Source organism: Anguilla anguilla, chromosome 4 (genome assembly GCF_013347855.1).
Source record: "Anguilla anguilla isolate fAngAng1 chromosome 4, fAngAng1.pri, whole genome shotgun sequence".
Lineage (NCBI taxonomy): Eukaryota > Metazoa > Chordata > Actinopteri > Anguilliformes > Anguillidae > Anguilla > Anguilla anguilla.
Window position 1 is genome coordinate 50,716,217 of NC_049204.1, and position 21,829 is coordinate 50,738,045.

Consider the following 21,829-nt stretch of genomic DNA (forward strand, 5'->3'; position numbering starts at 1 on the left):
GCCTGCATGTAGTACCACACTGTAGGTGGACCATGAGGACAAGGGGAAAAATTATTTACGGATCAATCAAAGTCAGTGAAATTGGTTTATTTTCCATCACAGTTCACTAATGCTCTGTTTGTCCAAAACCAACAAACAGTCCTGAGTTTCCTGCCTAAAAAAGCAGTTCAGTGCAGCGAATGCTGAACACAATCAAATTTTCACATTCTTATGTAGATGAGCTCATATGAGAAAAGCTCAGTATCGATGCACATCAAATGTTCCCTAAAGCAAACAAAAGTCTTTACAAAAGTCATATCAACTAAGAAAAACACATAATTTCATACCACCGAGTTACATTTGAGCCTTCTCTTTACTGGATTAGTTGTACTTCGTTTTGAAATGTGCATTCCTATATCCGTCAAATAATGTGACATTACTAATATAAAAATATTATATTTTGTCTTCACCTTCATCTGGCTCCCACCCCTGATATTACACTTGAACCTTTACTCTCCGACCTGTCTGTTTTGTTACAGTGTAAGTCATAACATTGATATCATTCGAATTTAACCGTAGTTTGAGCACTATTTAGTTTGTCAGAAATTAATATGAAAAGACAAAATTGTGCGACAGAATGAAATTACGGTGCACTGTGAAATGCTGTGTCTTCAGTGAGCTGATCACCCAGGTCCAGCAGCAAGGCCTCGCAATAAGCACCATGGCCTTTTGTAGGCCAGCTGCTCTGTCCCTCTCACCTGGTTCTGTAGGCCGGCAGCTCTGTCCCTCTCGCCTGGTTCTGTAGGCCGGCAGCTCTGTCCCTCTCACCTGGTTCCATAGGCCAGCTGCTCTGTCCCTCTCGCCTGGTTCTGTAGGCCGGCTGCTCTGTCCCTCTCGCCTGGTTCTGTAGGCCAGCTGCTCTGTCCCTCTCACCTGGTTCTGTAGGCCGGCAGCTCTGTCCCTCTCACCTGGTTCTGTAGGCCAGCTGCTCTGTCCCTCTCGCCTGGTTCTGTAGGCCGGCTGCTCTGTCCCTCTCACCTGGTTCTGTAGGCCGGCTGCTCTGTCCCTCTCGCCTGGTTCTGTGGGCAGGCTGCTCTGTAGCTCTCGCCTGGTTCTGTAGGCCGGCTGCTCTGTCCCTCTCGCCTGGTTCTGTAGGCAGGCTGCTCTGTAGCTCTCGCCTGGTTTCAGCAAGCTAGGCCACTGGATGGCCCCGTGAAACAGGAAAAGATGCTGGCCACGTCCCAGAAGCTCTTCCTCTGGGCGCACGTTTCAGTCCCTCGCAGTAGACTCTAGACACAACCAAACTAATGCAATAAAAAATTACAATCTGGATTTTTGTTTAATCACTTACTTCTCTGTATCAGTTAGATATATGTTGACACCAAATATTGAGGAAGCACAAGCTTTAGAAAGGATAACAGTGGTTTTATTTCTATTTTTTCAATGCATCACCAGTAACAAAAATGAAACAAAAAAATATATCAATGTATTCAGAAATCTTGCTGTAAATATACTTGACCCTCATCTATAATAACCCTAAAATGCCAGTTGTCCCAAATTAGTATATGATTTTGAGTGCCAAGCTAAAATTGGGTTTAACAAAGCCCGTGTTTTGACTTTGTTGGACACAAAACCCTCAATATGGTATAAGACTGAACCAGAATCTGATGTCCTTACTGATTTTGTGTTATCATGTTAGTTTTCATCATTATAGGTAATCTTTGTATACTTTGGGGAAGCAATTGTTTAAGATTTTTCTTGAAGGTTACTAGTAATAACAGAGCAGAGAAGAAAATATGTCTTCATAATTTATTTAAAATAATCATTTTCAACTGTAATTACATTCATTTTGTGTTGTTTTTAAATAAAAAATAAATAAAGCATTTGCTAATTTAATTTGCTCATATGCCTCTTTGGACTCCTCTTTGATCATAATGATGAAACAATAAACCAGGTTCGTTTTTTCTTGCAAAACTGATTTAATTTTTTTTTTTTTTTTTAACTTAACATAGATGTTAAGCTGAACTAGCAGCATCAGCATCATTGGGTTTACAAAAAAAAGTTTCCCATGGTGATCATTTATCAATATTTTTAAAGTATGTCAGTTGGGCAGAATAAAATAAATGGTCCCGGTTATAATATGTATGTATCACAGAAGATCAAAAATGTGACAGCTGGCTTTGCTGGCTGAGCACACCAGGGGAGGTATTAGTGTTTCGATTTAATTTTCCATGCAAACAGAGGAGAGCCCGTAGAAGGCTTGCCCAGGTAGCTCAAATGCCCTCCTAATCGCGATTCCTCCCGCCAAACCCCAAACAGAACGTTTGAAGCCACGCGCTACAAATGGGATGTGGTTTAATGAAAGCTTTGCATAAGCCCCTTGTTACAAAGGGTGATTTCTGTAACAGATATGACAGGGCATTACAAAAGCATTATCTTATGGCTACACCTCAATGGAATTCATATTAAATATGGTATATGCAGCATTGCACACCAGAGTTGTGTTTTTAAAAACAAAGTTTTTACATTTATATATTGTTTCCTTTTCATTTATGCAGTTCTGGAACTAAAAATAACCCTATCAATGAACAAATACTGGCTTTGCTGAATTCTACTGAAGACATTGGAATAACTCTGTTATTGTTTAAATATCACAGACTGTGATTTTAAAAAAAGAAAGAAAAGAATGATAGTCAGAAGCAGAGGGGGGCATTTGCACTGAGTATGACAGATTTCCTCCAGTCTAAGCACAATGGCTTTTGATTTCAGTAACCAAAATCTTCTAAGATTTTTTTTTTTTGAAAGACTTGGTGAGTGAATATGTATAGCTTCTGGGGTGTGAACTTTGGCGGGTTGCACAAACTTGTTAATGGAAATGGTAAATCACCCTCGAATGGGCTCTTTGGAATTCATATGCTCCATTATGCTTTGTTTATCAGCAAGCCTCAATAAACTGATCACTTTCAAAAGCCACTGGCCCACCCAAGTGCATGGAACAACAAGAACTCCCATAAGTTTTAGATTACAAGGTCAACTGATAGACTGTCATCATCTTTTTATTTATGGCAGAGGATAGCAATATTAATCCTGACAAATATCACAAATAAATCTATTGCTTTGAAGGGGTGGACATAATCACCCCTCCCAGTGACTTTCCCATGGATTGTTTGCAGAGCTAAGACCCAAGATAGTTCATAGTTCATGAAAGTCGATAGCTCTGAATGCAGAGGTCATGTTCATGATTAGGAAACTTCTTGTTTTCTGAAATGGGTTCTGCAACTGAGCAGCACTTCCAATACTCAGCGAAACGCATTTCATCAGCCAAGACAACGCACAGTACAGTACAGTCAGTCGTCTTGTGATGCTGAAGCATTCTATATTAAATATAATTAATTCAGATTTTACCCATACTTTGGAAAGGAGGAAAGGAGTTTTGTTTGGACAGTGGAACGTGTAGGCATGTTATTGATCGCAAACGCAATTAAGTGCATTTGTGTACGCTACAAAGTGCCTTGACATGTTTTCTACATTGTGATTAAATATATCTGCACACAGTTCTGCTGTTGTCTGAGTCCAGTCACCGTTTTGCTCGTGTGAAAAACGAACTGGCTAATGAATCTCTGCGAATTATTTTGTTACCATTCCCTGCAATTGCATAACCTACATGACCATATACAATTAAATAAAAACACTTCGATAAGCCTGGCCTAGTTTTTATCTTTAAAAAAATCAATGAATGGGATAGCTACCGATACATTCATATTCAAGTTGCCTACAGATAAATTCGCGGCAAAAGACGTTTACATACTCTCAAGTACGTAGCTAGTTATCCTACATAACAATAACGTAGCAGACGCTCTGATCCAGTGCGACGAACTAAAGTGGAAACTGTGTTAGTGTAAACAAGGAAACTGTTGTGTAAACAGGAATGCGAAAGTGGCATATCACTAAGAAAGCACAGGATCCATTTATTTGAGTTTTTTAAAAAAAATTCATAAGAGAAAATTTCAGACAATCCCTCGGGCTGTTAAATTAAACTAAATTGGACCGTGTCATGATGGCATAAATGTAACTAAGTGAATGACCGCTTAAACTGTGGAAAGTGCATTCCCTGAAACGGTAGGCTACATGCAAACGCTACTAACACTGCAATCAATTAGTGGCAGGTGGATCAATGTTTGACTAAATTCCAGATTTGGAAAAAATACAGACAGCCTTGTTTTCGGGCAATTTCATGGCAGTGTTTTTGTTTAATCAAACAATAAAAAGTTTATTTTTTTTTTGCGGCATAATGACATCCAGCACAAGTGAAAAATCGGACGGAAATCTGAGAAAACTGCATGTGAGTGAATGCATAGTTCAAGTTAAAAGTAATGTAGCCTAATATTGAAAAGACCAGTCTCCTGAATGTAGCCTACTGTGGCTTAGGGTTTAGGCCTTACATTACGTTTAGGGCTTATATACAACCCAAAGAACGCTTGAAAAACGGTGGCAGCGAATGTTGTACATATTTTCATACAATAACAATGCAAATCGAAATTTACGTTAAAACTGTTGTGTCTTGAATGGTTTTATTTTATAGAAGATCAGCAGTGGTAGTTGTAGGCTACCCCAGTTGCTATGTTTCAAAATAAACTGTGGTGTTTCTTTGCATAATGAGTATTTTATATAGAACAGACATTTAGAAGATTATAGAACGGGTTATTGCTATATTTTTCCACTGGTGAAACTCTTTCTGTAGATTTAAGAGAACGTGACAGCAGAAATATTAGTCATTTTGCCGTTTTATTGCAATCGGTTATAAAATGAAACGGCAAAATGACATATATTTCTGCTGTCCCGTTCCGACAGGAAGAAAATATTATTCACTTGTCCGATCATGCATTTTACTTTACTTTACTTTCCCGGACATGCACATTACAGTTAATCTGGAGGCCTGAAGATGTGGGTATCGCAAGCATGCAGTCTGCATCAAATAGCCTATAACTTACCTGTGTTTTCTAAAGCATTGTCTTGGTGGTAAGATGCTGCATGTAACAACATTGATGACATTTTGGTAGTTAAGTTGCCATTAGGACAGCGTTCTTATGTTAAATAAACCTCCATATATACCTATATATATATATATATATATATATATATATATATTATGGTTAATACCATTGGAATTCTGGTGTTGCATCCAATTTAGTTCCCCATTCAGTTATCCCTGCCAGGTCTACTGTACATTCAGCAGAATTCTTAGCAATATATTTTTTCAGTCTTTCTCAGTGTGATGGAATCAATTTGGATTTTACTTTGTTTCTCTAGGATATTTTCTTTGCCTCGTCCAAGCAGTTGGCACATTTCAGTGTATTTGCCCAGTGCCTCTGCAGACTTGCTCAGCATAAAAGAAAATTTCTCTTTGAACACCACTCTGCTGAGAGGCTCACCAGAAGTTATTAATCACTGTTGTTTACAGACGGAAGACATTTGGATTGTTCAGTGTTGAAGGAAAGGCTGCTTCATTGAAACAAGTGCATTCCTCATTTGGCTGCTGATGAGAGGGCTTTGAAAAGTGTTCTGGTCCATTGTAACTGGGAGGTCTCGAACAAATTTCCCCTTCTGCTCTTGTGCTGTGAACTCCTCTTAAATACAACAAGGGTGCGTGCATGGACAAAAGAACATTTAATTGATTTTGTTGTTTTGGATTGCACTCAGTGCAACCAGAGGGACAAATTCAGTGGTGTTTAGGGCATCTATCTATTGGTATCCCAACGCATGTCAGTTGGAATGCAAATAGAAAAGCTGTGTTAATTTTTAAACTTTCGGATGTGTATTTCTCTGCAAAGATTTACAACTGCAATTTGCCATTTTCACAAATTCTGCAATCAAATAGAACCTTGCACTGAATTGTGCATCATGCACAGGTACTCATTGTCATTGTGAGAGGGGCAGGCTTTACAACAGTAACTTGCAGGGAATAATCTATCCACATTGGTTGGATAGTGGAATTGTACACCTGTAGTTGACTTTTGTGTTGTATGGACACACTCGTCAATAGGGAGCTCTGAAGTAGCATGGTTTGAGCAGGGCTACCTAGCGGCTATAGAACTTCAATTCGTAAAGATTATGGTGAGTGTATCTGCACAGCGGCGTTGATGAGCGTAACTGGTTGCTACTGTTTCTGAAACCGATGGTGTTTTAACTCATTGTCTTCCAACTTTGAGCCTGTCATTGACTGGTTGTGGGCTAAGTTTAAAATGTCTAGAAATGATCTAGATGACACATAGACATTGGTCTCATCAAAAAAAAAAAAAAAAAAAAAATGTCCTTGTTGTTCCTAGTTTAGATTTCCTTCTTGATTTGCATCAGGCTTGTCCTCATCTGCCCCAGCCACTTGATCATAATTGCCTTTTTATGCTGTAGTGCTGACACAACTGCACAGAATGGTTAGTCAAGAATGATCAATAGATCAAAATGATGTCCAAAACCTATACTCATATCCAACATGTTTTTTTAAAACCTTGCATAATACAGTTTCCTAGTATAGAGACTTTTGAATAAACCTATTTGTGATTTGTGGCAAATATGCAGCTCTCTCATGTTGTATTTGCCATTCATTTTAGAATCATTCTGAAAGAAAGTCTAGCCTTTTTTGTTATTAACATGCAAAGCAGTTGCAGGAGGCTGATCACCTTCTTGTCCTTCTTGTGGTGAAGGCTGTGGTTAATCAACAGGTTTGTTGTCCATTACAATATGCTGTGCTGCTTGCAAAAGAGCTGCAATGCTTGCGTTTTACCTTTTTCTTTATAGTGCTTTCAGTATTTTGTGCTGGCATTCCCCTTGGTTTTAAAAACTCTTGGTAGTGCTGGTGATGAATTATGGAGCGATGCAAGGCTTAGAAAAGGAGCATTAACTTTAACCCCAGCTTGTGCTGGATGCAGTGTCCTGTACTTTTGCCTTTTGCATGTAATATAAAATATAAGGTACAGTTAATAGTTAGCACTGTTAGCATAGGATATAATTTGCACACAAAAATACTGCCTCATGTCTCTGTTTTTCCTTCTTTAAAGTGTCACCTAGAATGTGAAGTCTGTGCTCAGGTGAACTTAATGGCCAAGTACAACTGAACAACTGAATGAATAGAAGGAGTGTTCTTTAAAGGTTGCTATATTTCAGTGCGTGGCAAGTGCATCTTTGGTTTTCCCCACTGTCAGTGTGAATAAACTAGAATGAACCGGACATGCAGAGTGAAGCAGACAGTTTTATAGTTCTGGTCGCTGACCGTTTGTGGTTTGAGTTTCAGACAGTGAAAGTTCCTCCCAAGGGCTCTGTGTTTGTGGCTGGCAGGCACTAATGTGGGTATTGCACCGGCTCTGGTCTGATGACTCACGTAACACAAGAATTTTCATACTGTTATTATTATTTAAAATGGAAAGATCTAAGCTTGTTCTTGCGGTGCACCAAAATATTTTCACTTTTTTAAAATCTGGAGAAGGTTTAAACAAAATATTATGGAAATAATACGGCACTGGATTAATGCGATGATATTTATACATATTGTAAAATGTCATCGTCAGGTAATAGATTATATCCAACCTCCTCCAAAATAGAAAATAATTCCAAAGTTTAAGATTTAACACTGATTTTGCTCATTCTGTATTCATTTTCCTGTTACTTTTAGCATTAATTTCACCACCAGAAACTTCTGAATAATGCTAAAAGATTTTCCCCCTTTTATCTGAACCTATATGTAAAATTGCAACAAGCTAATTGTGTCTGCATATGGCAGTTTATTTGTCTGTGATTTATTCTGTGTGTTCTGTCTGATTTTATTGTATTGTTTCTATTTTTGTGCCAGAGAGCTTGTTTTGCTGTTCCATATTTTTCAGGAAATGGTAGGCCGAAGGAGAACAGTGGAAATTGTAACTGAAGTGCAGCGCCAAAACGCTGTCTTAATCCAACGTCTAAAAACAGGTTTAGACATATTTGTTTGTTTATGTATAGGCATAAATCAGTCAGAAACATTTTTTCCTTCTTCAGACTCAAGTCACAGTCTGACTCTGCAGTGTTTAGTTCTGTCTTAACAGATCTAGGCTATTCCGTTAGTAAGAAAAAGGCACACCTGTGGCTCATCAGGGTTGTGGCTTATTGTTACCCTGTCAAGAAAATTTTCCTGTATAAAAGTTTTCTTCCCTAGTTTCCTTTGGAAAGGAAAAAATAAGATTAAAAGGTAGGCTAAAATGCATGTGCAGTCCTGCACCACACATTTCATACAAACCGCTGATGTGTTATTCAATTATTATTATTACTATACAGGCACAGTTTTCAATGGTTCTGCTTCCTGATCCACATGGTTTGTGGATGAAGTCACATCCAGATGTTATAAAATTGGTACTTATTTGCTCATGAGGAAGTCCTGCCAAGGTCTTGCTTTTGTTTACTTAGACACTGAAACCATCACACAGGTTATCTCAAAAAAATGAGAAGGCACTAATGCTGGTGCTGAGGCCTTGTGATTTCAGTGTCAACCCTAACACCTGAAATCTGGAGGTTGGGTAGGCAGCCAAGTCTTACCAAAGGTAAAAAAAAAAAGCACCATTGTCCCTCTGCTTAGAACTCCCCAAAAGAGGTAGTGTAGGGTTAAGTGCCTGACGATAGTCTGATATCTTGCTCCATGAAAACTGGGATGAGCTGTGACCCTGTGTGCTAGCACACTGGTTCTAACATGGCCTACTTCTTTTACCTCCACCTTACTTCTTGAAATCACAAGCTGACTTGGATAGGTTTGTTTTTTAATTCGATACAGGCTCACCCTGTTCAGCTCTAATTGGCTCAGATGTGTCACATGGAAGGTTGGGGTCAGCCAGAGTAGAAAGTGTTTGTTGGATAGAAATAATTGGATTGGATAGCTTAATTATTTTCCATGAGCTGTTCATGTCTCAGACAAAAAGGATTCTGTCTCTGGACCACAGAAACTGGACGCTGGGTTGGGTTCGCGACTGGATTGGCGAACTGTACCTGTCTTGTTTATTTATTGAATTTTTGTGCTTCAGAATACTTCACTTCATGCTTGAGCCTCACAAATTTCCTTCAAGACTAGCCCTTAGCCAGGGGCATGGGGGGGACAAGAGTGGTGGAAATAACATTGTTAAATCTCCAAATTGGTGTAATAATGATCGTGAACACAGCAGACATTCTTTAGGATTATACAATGTACAGTGGTTCTGCTGAATGTCTTGTTGTGCATGTTATTGTCGGGAGGGAAGGAAAAATGGCCTCCAGTCCAGCTTGGCACAGTATTGTCTTGTCTACTGCTTAGTTAACATCACTAATGGATACCTATGTTTCTGATTGCATGGTTCTTTTAGCTAGAATAGCCTCAATTCAGCATGTCTTATTGGCCTTTGTATGTCTTTTGTTGGAATATTCAATATGAAGAATGAAGCCTGGAATAAATGAGAAATTCGTTGGCTTGGAAACATCACGGGCTTAATAATGTAGAATCCCTCCTCATCTGTCACTTTGGTGAAAGTGTTTAGGTCTCTGATTGTGATAAATGGTAGAACAGTATTTAGCCGACGTGCCATAGGGTTCGTCTGTATGCATTATGTGTCCTGTAACTCACTGCTGTCAGAAGGTCATTATCTCATACATGTTTGTCTTTAACTTTTTGTGCATTCCATATCTCTCACAAAATAACTGCAAAAAGAAATAGATAAAACAAAAACAGAAAAATAAAGTGCTGTCTGAGAAAGTAATCTACCATGGTTTTGACCATTATCATTTCCAGAATTCTGAGGATTATTTTTTTCCCGTGCCAGGCAGGCTGTTAATGTTTAATGTGTATGCGATAGCATTTGCCTTGCATGACTTAGTTATGGTAATCACACAAGATCTTCCAATAAACCGATTAAAAACATCTGAAGCTAATCATCATGCAGCCGCATGAATTAGCTGAACTCCCATGACGCAGCTGAGAGACAAATTATCACGTAATCATCTTACTGAATACAATATCCCATGTTGATAGTGCTGAGTACACTTCAAGAGCCAGTACGCTAGATTTCCTGTTTTGTAGCCAATATCTCACCGGTGACCTCCTGATTCATAAATAAGCATTTGAGAGAGTAGTATGGGGGTACTAATCAATGTCTCTGGCCTAAAGGGACACAGAGAAAGGATAAGAACTTTGTGAACCTGAGGTGTTTATAGGCCTCTGCTGGTTTTGATCACGCAGAGCATGCGGCGAATGTGCTGCTGCTGCCGTTTTGTTTTTCTCCGAACAGTTAGACCGGGCCCTTTTCGGCTGCTGCACACCTGAGGCCGCTTTGCGGGTTCCCGCAGAGTAACGGTCGGTTTGAGCTGTTGCCGTGACGTTACCATGTTGATGTGATGTTGTCGTCGTTCCGCTGCTCCATGGTCAGTTTTTTTTGTGGCGTGAAGGTGTGGAGTATTGAGGAACGTAAACGGTAACGGGCAGATTCATTGGGGCTTTGTGAGTAACGATGGAAGTGTTTGGTTTCTCCCATTTTTGAGTCTGTGCCCGGTTTCCCTGTTACTGTCTAATGCTGCCAAGAGCCTGAACTCCATTATATATGAAAACTGATTGGAAGTTAAACTTGTCCAAAAATAATTAGTCTCACGTCAGTCTCATCAGAGCTGTGGTGGATCTCCCAGAACATTAGAAAAGTCAAATTTGTTCCTGTAAATCATTTTGTCATCAGTGTGACTGATACTCTAACTATGCAGTCATCTTATTTTTCTCCGATCTGGTTTAAAACTGGAAAAATTGTGGCCTTTTTTTTTATTTGGCTGTATTTTTATTTGGATTTTCAGTTTCTTCATCTCAGGATTTTGTGTCCTTTGAAAATGTATAAGAAATGACTGCCTGTCTGTTTTATTTGATTTTCTATTTTTTAACCGACCCTTGACCTCTTGCTGTCATTAATTCATTCATATGTAATTGTGAATGTACTGCTTTCATACAAAGGTAGGCTTCCTGATAAAAATGGATAACTTTAGTCACAGGAACAGAGAAGACTGCACTAGCCAGATGTCTGCAGGTGATGTTCTGGTAATGTCTGCCACAATCTGACTGAAGTGCTGCAATCGAGTACCTATCCATTTTAGGCGTAATAAGCACCATAAGCCACTAAAGGAAGCCAGATGATATCATGTGGTGGCAGCTGGAGAAAGGGCGTCTGAGGACACGGTGTCTTGGATAGGAAGGAAGACTGCAAAGCTCCACAGAGTTCTCACGCAGGTAGACAGACGTGTACACGCGCAGGCAGCCTGTAGTGCATGATCCCCGCGTGCTGCAGCACGCTGAATTCATTCCTCTTGCACATGCTCGCTTGTGTTCAGAACACTTCTTTAAGAGAATCTCAAAGTTGTTGATTTTGTGTTGTTTTCATGTTGGGGAAATGCTTGTTTCAAAATTCGAGCTAAAAAAAAAAGTCCCCGGCTGTAATTTGTTTTCCTTTCGCAATGTATTTTAAAAAGAATTTCAGATTAATTTTTTTCTCTCATGTCATTTTGCTTAGATTATTGCCAATGAATCATCATGAAACATCAACTATTTGTTGCAAATATCAAGAAGTAGCGACTTTGCTTTTTTTATAGTCAGCCAGTCATCCTTCCCGGCAATACACCAGACACCCACGGGGCACCAGCTGTTGTCAGTGAGAAGCACGAACAGCACAAACTCTCCTGTATTGTGTGTCCAGTAGTGTGGAAAATAGTAATATGCTTGTGTGCTAGCGCATCATCAGAATGCACATGCTTTGGCTGCAGTGCTCCTCTTCCTTTCTCATGTGTAATACATAATACACATTACACAACAAGACTGACGTGCCTTTATACACTGTGCAAATTGTGAATGTATTTTATGCATTATGTATAGTATTTTTATTGCAGTCTTTTCACAGCATCACCATTCCTGAGGCCGAACCATTTTTCAAACTTGCTTAGTGTTAATATTTTCAGTGGTAAGTCGATACTTTTTTTTTCAAGCATTGTGCTTGAAAATGACTTTATGAAGTGACCTCAAACCCAAGGCCCTTGGATGATACCCATCAATTTTATTCTTCCAGCTGGAAATGCTAACATTTCTCACCGCAAAAAATAGCAAATACATGCCATTGATTTCTTGTTCGTATTTAGTGTGACCTTGCGTGCATAAGAGCAATAAGAAGACTTTAATAAGTTGTTTGGAATTTTATTTCAGGTTGTGAGGATTTAACTGTGTTAGATTTAACAACGCTTTAACTACTTAAAGCATATTTACATTCGCAGTGTGCTGAGTTATTTGGCACCAACATGATATGAGCAGTAAACATAATTATCCGTGGTTAAATACTCCAGGGTTTGCTGAAGATTCAGGAAAGTGTCGTCTTATTGCCTGGCTCTTCTTTGGGTTCCAGAAGTTTCAAAATGCAGTTATCCACACACTCTGTCTCTTCTGAAAGTTACACAGAGAGACCAGGACAGAGTCCACATACAACAATATTTATTTTGATTGGAAAATAGGTGTCCAGTATTGACAATTTCTTGCCGTATTCTGTCTGTGAAAACAAGGAGGAGACTGATCTGAGATCATACATTTATTTAGCTGGTTGGTAGGATGCCAAGCGGCTCTCCAAATCCTATTATTTGGGCATATTGAAGGGTTACTTCACATTTGGAGAGGATGTGAAGAAGCTCTGCATGAAGTTAAGTAGCCATTAAATCACCGATCGCTGAGAGCTTCTATTTTTGTATAAGATGTTTCTGTAAAACAAGGGTCTCTGTATTACGCCAGAATCCACAGCAGTGTGAGTTTGGGTGTGTGGAGACAGGATTGGACAACAGGGGAACTTTCCGAAATGTGTTCATTAGACCCCCCCCATGCAGCCGTGGCGAGTGTTAAATAGAGCGAGCTTCTGCTCAACTGTGCCCGTCTTCCACAAGAGGGCACAGACAGTGTAGCTGAAAGGCCTCAGTCCACCATTCCCTCTTTAGAAGTTTTGCCTGTTTGAATTTTTCCTTAGAGAAATTTCTGCCCAAGCTGTTGCTATTAACATCCCCGCAGGAATAGCAGTTTGTTATTAATGCCCCTTGTGAATGCTAATGCGTCCATGGTAATGTGACCGAAAGCAAAAGCAGTTTGACGCGAGCACTGTGTGAAATCTTGGTCACGCTGGGGTTGCTGAAGGTAACTCTGCTGTGCTTTAGCTCCGTCAAACCGGAGTAACGGCAACAGGCTACATGCGCCCCGGCTGCATTTCAGTAGCCCGCTCCCGAGTAGCATGTCGTCGATCAATTAAAAAGCGTGGTTTGGAGCGCCATGCAAGCAGTACACAGTGTCAAGTATCTAAGCGCTGTGAAAAATGTCACGGGGCTTAATGACATATTGCATTTCCAGTTAAAATTTCATTAGCCTTATGCTAGCATAATGCCATGTTTACGTTTCCTGCATCTGTGAAGGTTAACTTCTAAATTGATCCTCATCCTGCTGGCCTTTTGATGCTTCTGAGTCAAGCTCGTGTGAACCCACTTATTTAGACATCCTTCCACGGAGAAAAAAAACAAAGGCAGGCTTCATTCATCTATCCCGGCATTGAATGTCAGAGGCTATAATTAGAGGAAATCCTGGAGTGCAGGTTCACATTTACAGCCATTATTTTTAAATTGTCATAACAGCACGTATCCCCAGAATGACTTTTTCTGCAGTCAATAGAAACCCCATCCTCCCTCCCCCAAGAAAAGTGACAGTGGCATTTTCAGCGGTACTCTGCATTTACTGCGTAAAAACATAGTGCCGTGAAAAAGTATTTGCCCCCTTCCTGATTTCCTCTTGTTATCGCATATTTGTCACACTGAACGGCTTCACATCTTTAGGCAAAATGTAATCTTAGACCAAGGGGAAGTTGATTAAATACAAAACACATTTCTTTAATTATTATTTCATTTATTTAATGAAAAAAGTTATCAAACTACCATAATAATTAAAACATTTTTTATTGCAAATATGCAATAATAGATTAAATCAGGTAGGGGCAAATACTTTTTCATGGCACTGTAACTGTAGATATGCCACTGTTGTAATTTATCTACAACTTATCATTCAGCAGTACTACCTCTCGGTTTATATGTTTAACCATTGTTTATAAAATAACAATTTTCAAATATAAAACAGCTGTGTGGGAGATATAGAACTTGGTCTTCACGTAATGTTGTACAAATCAGTTATGACTGATGTTTTTAGTGATGTTTTGAGTTTTTAGGTCAACAACATTTCTGTATGTTCCTTCAAATACCATGGTTTCAGACAATGGGGTAGTATGATGGACTACTCATTGTTCAGCCAGTAGCTTTTGAAACAATTTTAAGTCATGTGAATGGACAGCTTACTGAACTAATAATATTACCTGACCTTTAGCCTCTGGGTCAGGGTTCAGTTTCAGAATTGGCTGCGTTTGATGGACACGAGCATGTGGCTGTGTGAGAATTTGAGTGAGAATGGCATGTGTGCTGTTTGTTTGCCCAGTATAAATTTGTAATCTGAAATTATAGTATGCAGTGTTTCAGTCTCCTGCTTAGAGTAGGCTTATCCTTTATATATTAGCATGTTAACTTCAGTCCAGTTTAATCCGGTTTAAGACTTTCTGCATTCACTGGAATGTGATCATTTGGTGCCAACTGATGTAAGGATGTCAGTTTCATAAAGCTATCATAATGGCTCATTCCCGCTACGGATACCTTTCACAGCAAGCACCAATTAACATGCAACTCATACCTCATACCTCAGAGAGCAGCATTTCAGCGTCGCTTAGCTGTGATCTCCGAGATGCACAAAAGGATAATTCGGTAAGTCGGGCAGAGTGCCGTCTCCACTGTGCTCTGAGGCACGGAGAAGCATCTGAGAACCATTTTGCTTCAAGTGGCACAATTACGTCTTCGCTTCTCGCTTTGAACATCGAAAGCTTTTAATTTGAAACGCGAGAGACTGTTATTGCGTTCTGTGGATGGAGTCGTGTGTCCCCCCCCCCCCCCCCCCCTTTACCTCCACCGTCTAATTGATACCTGCGCTAAGCGGTGGAGCGTAAACGGAGCCGCGGCCGGCCCTGAAGTGCAGTCTGGCGGAGGCGATCCGGCCTGTTTCTGCGGGGACCGGCTGCGTCGCCGGTGTCATCTCGCCTGATTGTTCTGCGCCGCTCCGGAGGCTGTCTGAACACAACAGAGGGGAGAAGGCTGCCGCGCAGGGGAAATATTTGTCCAGTGCCTCAAAGCATACTTCTCAAGTGGAAACTGAACTTTCCCACCGATGCCGGGCGTATTAGAGAGGACGTAATGAGGGGAACGGGACGATGCTTTGAACTACCCTGGGGGGCTGCGTTGAAGACGAGGTGAAATCGGGCCATTTAGAGAAATGTTTTTTTTTTTGTTTTGTCCACAGTTACAGTTTCATCAGATCATGTTACTGCAGTGTGGTGTCTTCAACGTTGGCACAACTAATTTCTCTGGAAAATACACAATCAGGCAATTTATGTATGCAATATGTAATTATGTAAACGTGCCAGTGTAGTTTAAGCCTTACTCTTTGAGGAGAAATGTAGTCATGTTTTAAGGGATGCAATTCAGTTTAGAAACAATTCATAGGGACAGTTTACATTTACATGTCAGTCAAATCTTCTCTTGATTTTTGAGCCTCTCCTGGAGTTTGTTTTGGAGTGGTAAGTCTTAATGGCACTCTCAGATAAAGGGGAGACTTGCCCATGCGTAATGATAAAAATCTTAATCTCTTGTATTCATGTGGAGATGAAGGCCCTCGTGGCCTTGTCCCATGTCTGTGGGTCCAAAGAGTTGCTAGGCTGTGAGTGTGGATTGTTTGCTTGTGTCTCATTGCTGCAAATGGATGAGGACACCAAAGAGAGATCTATCAGACAGATTTGTTTTTGTCCCCCTCTCTGTCATTCTGTCTGTGTTTGAAGAGACATGGCAACCTAAGGCTAAATGAGCAGGAATCTTATTGAGAGGACAGACCTGAACATTCAGCCTGCAGTTGAATGGGTGAGATGGTGTATTCATGGCTGTGAGAGCAGTATCATAAATGCCTTTAACCCTTTAAAGTGTAAAATCAGAAATCTGTGGTTAGAATGTTCTTAACTGAAGAACACTCTTCTGCTGATGTGATCCTCAATCCTGGTAATTGAAACTCATGGAGTTCTGCAACACTGATTTAAAATTAAAAAAAAAATAAAAAAACATTGTAAAATCTTATTCTTCAAAGGGTTACAACATCTTTCACTAAGCTTTTGTATGCTAAACCAAGCAAAAGTGAATGTACCACCAAGGGCTTTTGAACATGTATACATTTGAGGATTTGATTGTATTGGAATGAACATTTTTAATAATTTAAATCAAGGCCAGATTAACTGTTCTGGATGGTCTTTAAATGTTTTTGCTGTAGTGTATTTTAACAGCTCTCTCATACCACTCATTCTTTAATTGTAGAACAAATTAAATGGTACAGTAGACCACATTTAAACACACATGTGGTTACTGAGGTGACGGAGACAAGATGTACGTGTCTTCCTTGCGTGTCTCCAGAGCATGCGATACAGTGTGGTGAAACTTCAAAGTGAGTTGAAGCTAAGAAATCCCAAAGTTTTACTAACTGACCACAAGAGCGTAACAAACAGCCGCCTTATTGTTGGAGTGAAGCAAAGTGCATCCGACAATAAACCCAGAGGGCCAATAAAGGGCCACGCTGATTTTAAAGTAGGTCAACGCTTTTATCACCTGAGAAACGAAACGTGAAGGCGGACGCATGCCACGGAGGCACTGGGAAACTCTAGAGACGTCTCTCTTTGTCCCAGTTTAGTGTTCTGCTGTTCTCCATGGTAAAGATACTCAGGGTCTTGCTCCTTTAAATTCCAGGGCACAAGCGCTGGCCTTGAGGTCAGGGGGTCAGGAGAGCAGGTCCAGAGGGGAGCAGTTGTCCAGTGATGACAGGTGTGGAATGGGGGCGGGGCTCCCTATATGAGCTGCTCATTTAAGGTGCCTCGCTTACGACAGGAAGACGTTCCCCTCCCTCTCAGATAATTGCTTTAGCAGGATTTGTGATGCGTGAATGTGTTGGCCATTTAGTTAGCTCGTTTTACGTGCTCGCAAAACTACCAGATCAGAGATACACAGTAGATCAGAGGTTGGTAATCCTGGTCCTGGTGTGCCTGTTTCTGTTTTGTTTTTTTCTCCAACCAAACTCGTAAATGGATAACTGGCATACTGGAGATATGCTAATGTCAGAATCTTTGTAATTGGAGAAACTGTGCAGTCAAGCTTGACTACAGCAAAACCCAGAACTGTCTCTGGCTAATCTCCATACATACTCTGCTCAACATACCCAATGAAATGATCCTTCTGTCTTTGTAACGATCTTTGTAATTATGCGAGTCCAATTTTATATTTCAATTAATTGCCTAGACTGTTCCTGCATTGCAACTATGCAAATGCATTGCCTTGAGTATCTTTCAGCCGGGGAGTGAAGTTTTTAAAAACGACCATTACAAAGTTTCAACAATGTAACATATGTTGCGAGTAAGAAGAGGCCATTTTTCTTTCTAGTGTCTCTAATGTAATCCCCCTCCGTAGCATTCTCCCCTCCAGCACTTGCTGTGAATTTCAATGTCGGGTTCATAAATTTGCCTCTTGTTGTGTGTGTTAAAGCCTTGTTACCCCATTGACACATTCAACAGACAGATGGCTGAACTTGAATGCTGAGTTAGCACCGTATTGAAATGGGGCTTTTTAAAGGGCACTGGGTGTGTGTATTAAGGAGGGGGTTAAACAAACAGAGGGAGGGGTAGGCTTAGGCAGGTTGCGTTTCACGTCTGTCAAGACGCCGGGAGGACGGGGAGCTGAAGCCGCTCCAGTCTCCATAAATAAAGGCTACGATCCTGGCTGCCTTTACTGTCATTGGCCCCCACACACAGCGCTGATTCCCGCACCAACGCATTGTGTGATCTTTATTGCTTTTTGTAGAATCATTCAATGAGATCAGAGGGTATTTTTAGGCAAGGGTCAAATTTGTGCTGTAACCTCTTGGCAAGTGCTTTCTCAAAAAAGCATCTGAAAGACCACTGCCTGTTCTAGTAAGATGGACTCTGTAAAGAGTCTTTTTGTATTTACCCAAGAAGGGAAAGGTTTTAAGCTTACTCTCCTCGGACTCCACTGTGGCTGTTCCCTGAAGCCAGGGTACTACAAAACTGCACCATTTCTTCTAAGATTTTTTGTGTGAGAAGAAAGTGTTTAATTGTTGAGCTGGATTCGAGTGCGGAGAGCAATGGTGAGAACCGAGCAGAGCTCTGGAAGGTTCCACCAGCGGCCAGCTGTGCGGCAGATGCAGGGCTCCGTGGGCCAGGAAGAAGGAGGAAAATCTGAGCGGTAATGAATGATAAGCAAATCTCTGAATAGCGGGATTAAAAGCGAGGAAACGCTCCCATGCGCTTCCCGTCCATGGCAGGTGCAGGGGAAGGAGGGAGGACTTGGCGCTGCGCGGCGGCAACGTTTGTTTACGAGGCTTGTGAAATATAGGAAATTACACCGCGACCCGGCGAGAAGCGGCGAGTGTCGGAGGACAGGGGGCAGGGCAGGGGCGGAGGCGCAGACGTGCGGAATGAAAACAGCCAGACGGGTTTCTGATCTGGCGCTCGCACGCCGCGCGCGAAGGCTCTGTTATGATGATAGTTCAGCGGGTTGGGAGTCTGTGGGCGGAATGAGTTTCCCTGGCCTGGTGTTCCTTCGCCTCGAAGGCCCCTTTGAGAGGAAACGCAAAGGGTGTGGTGAGGATCAGTATGTTTTTCCTCCGTTCCTCAAATCTGGGCCTCCGAGAATCTCTTAAATTGTAGCAGGTGTACAGGGTAATAGCTTCTCCGTTTATGTGAGATATTTGTATTGCTGTGATGAAGGAGTCGGCCAGGTCTACAAGAAAGCCAGAATTGTCACAGAATACAGAACCTCGCTCTTTTGACCTCTCATGGCAAAACTCAGTCACTGTGCCGCTCCTTGATGTGGACAGACAGACAGGACAGACATACACACAGGAGAAGCCAAGTGCAATAACCTTTAGATTGTGGGCAATGACTAAACCGGCCCTTGGTCTAACTACGATCATTTTCTTCACTTTTGGTCAAATGTTTAAGCCTGTGTTATGCTTTATGTGGCTCGCAAGGCTGTCGGAGCTGAAATTTCTCAACAACGTTTATTTAAGGGAAAAAACATGTAATATGTTCATAAATTTGAGAACATCGTGGTTAGATTATATCTGGGCAGAATTGAAAGGAGATATTTATTCAAATAAATGAAAGGATCTTTGGCATTCTCTGAAATATTCTCTATATAAATGGAGGGCTTCTGCATGGCCTGTTCTATTCAAACAGGTTTTACTGTTAGGGGCCCCTCAGTCTGATGCCGGAGCCCCAGTTGTAGCTCACTGCCCCATAGGACCACACATTATGGTGTCACCCGGGTGGACTGCATTTATGAAAGTGGGTGGTTGGGCAGAATGTGATTCTGTGGCGGATGCGTGATTGTCTGTATTTGCCCAGATTGATTGCATCACTGAGACGGGTCTGGAAATTTGACTGCATGTTCCAGATTTAAAGATGAGAAAAAATGGAGTATTGCCAAAAAAGAAAAAAAACCCAATGAATGAAATCTGAAATCTAAAGAATGTCTTCATGATGCCTAATCAAAGTGATCACCTGTAAATTTCTCAGTATTTTCATTTCAGCACAGTACCTGTTCATTTAGTTGATTGGTTTATATTCAGGGAGACTGCACCTGAAGAAACGGCATACCTCTAAATGTAACCATACATATTCTAGTGTTACCTTTCACTGCTCCTAATATTGGAATTGGTTTTTATAATTCTCCTTAATAGATTTTAATGGGCATAGGTTTTTTTGTCCATCTGAATTGTTGGCCATTGACATTAATCTCTGTTTCATGAAGCATGTTCAAAAAATATTTTCGTTTAATGTGCTAAAGGAATAAAAATGCTCTAAGGCAGACCCTGCAACCAAAAATAAAGAACTCTGAGATGCCTCTTCCTTTAACCTTTGGTCAAAACTAAAAGTACAAAATGGCTGGTGTTTTTGACACGGTCTTGTTCCTACAATAAGAGCGTCCTTTGTACTCCTCCACGTTATATGAATTGATTGGTGGTATGTGATTTTAGACAAATATTTTTCACTGCTCTAATTTAAAAGCAGCGAATGTGACTTGTGGTTTGATTCAGGGCAATGATTCCCTTTGAAGCTGAGTTAAAATGGGCTTTCTTCCACATGAAATGGCGCCCGTTTTTCAGATTGTCAAACACACTTACGTTTGTGTTGTTGTATGGCTCCCCGATAAGACTTTTGCTTAATGAAATAAAGCAGTTTCCCTCCGGTCTCATTTTGCGGAATGTCTTCTCATGTCACTGCCCATTTCTTTGCGAACAATGTGATGCATCTAAACTTTAATCCTCTGGATGCGCTGTGTTTGTAACTCGGGACGGTGTGTGACAGACGGCTTCATGGCTGTGGTTCTGTGGCCCATCAGCCCAATTTGTCCCCCACGTTTGCGTTTCACGCCAGCGAGTGGCGGACAGGACGGCTCGCGTTTGTTTCCGCGGAGAGTCCCTTTGTGAGCGAGCGCGCTTAACGTTGGACTCGACGGCCGGCACCGCCCTCCCTTGATGCGGAGCTTCCTCTCCGCTCTCCTCCCACTTCCTGGCACTGCCGTCCGACTCAGGCCTGGACCGTAAAATGCAAATTTCAGCCAATTGTGTGAATGCTTTTGTGGAACTTGAAAGGGGACCAAAGCACGAGGCTCGAGGAGTTCAGATGTAGGTGACCAACAGCTGTTGATCAGCCCACTTCCTGTGAGAAAGAGCCTGAATTGAAATATGGGCACTTTCCACAGGAAGCTGCAATTTATGGTTCCCTGCTCTCTACAGTGCCCATTATCAGAAATGTTCTGTTGTCTGATGTGGTTTTAACTGGAACCTACACCCTAAGGGGAAGTCCAAACCATTGTGTTCCATACATAGATGTCCAGACTCAATTGGTCTTTGCTTTGCTACCTTAATTTGGATGTATATATTGTATATAATGGATCTAATAGAATGTATACTGAATGTAATTCAGTATATATATTAAATGTATACAAGAGAAAAAAATGTGTTTACATTGTTAATAGTTTTATGTATAAAATATTATTGTGGTCATGAGAGGTGCATTATCTATCTATAAAGTGTTTATTAGTCATCATCCTTATAGAATTATCTTTTTTTTATTAATCATATTATGTTTACATGGTTGGCAAGGACTGCAATGTCTATTTTGAAAGAAAGTGATGAGATGAATTGTAATTTAAAATACCAAATTAGCTAAAGTACCGAATAACTGCTTTTTTGTGAGATTTTTAAAAAATATAGTGTTATGGTCTACACAATGTGTTGGTTTACCTGTTCCCTCATACCCTATATACTTGTGTAATATTATGTAATGTGTATATGGGTTATGAGTTATTAGTGTTTGTTTTCTGATAAAAATGGATTTAAGTGCCCATAAAATTATATTTCTGTGACCAGCTGGTCAGAGGTTGACCCTGGGGAACCTCCTAAATTAGCTCACAGTGCTTCTTATGGATCCTGAGGGAGTTCCAATATAAACTCAAACTCTAGTCGCAACTGAAATTTCTTTGTGCCTCACGTTGCGTTTTCACTGAACATATAAATGAAAAATGATATTTAAGAAAATTAACTGACCACAGTTTGTTTGGGTTAGGTCTGACTAATTTCGTTTTTTTCGTACAGTATGGCTGCCTTAAAATTATG

At 40.7% G+C, this 21,829-nt stretch overlaps 1 protein-coding gene across 6 annotated transcripts in view; it reads left to right on the forward strand.

Moving 5' to 3' along the window:
- Positions 1-4,130: 4,130 nt before the first annotated feature.
- The window catches only part of sulf1 (sulfatase 1), a 105,200-nt gene continuing 87,501 nt past the window's right edge, over positions 4,131-21,829 (forward strand). For 5 of the 6 annotated variants that reach the window (XM_035416109.1, XM_035416112.1, XM_035416110.1 and 2 more), the window contains exon 1: positions 4,131-4,321. In XM_035416109.1, coding sequence (XP_035272000.1) covers positions 4,214-4,321 — 108 coding nt within the window. In that variant the 5' untranslated portion in view covers positions 4,131-4,213. The remainder of the gene's footprint in view (positions 4,322-21,829) is intronic. The other variant, XM_035416118.1, reaches the window with a different exon arrangement.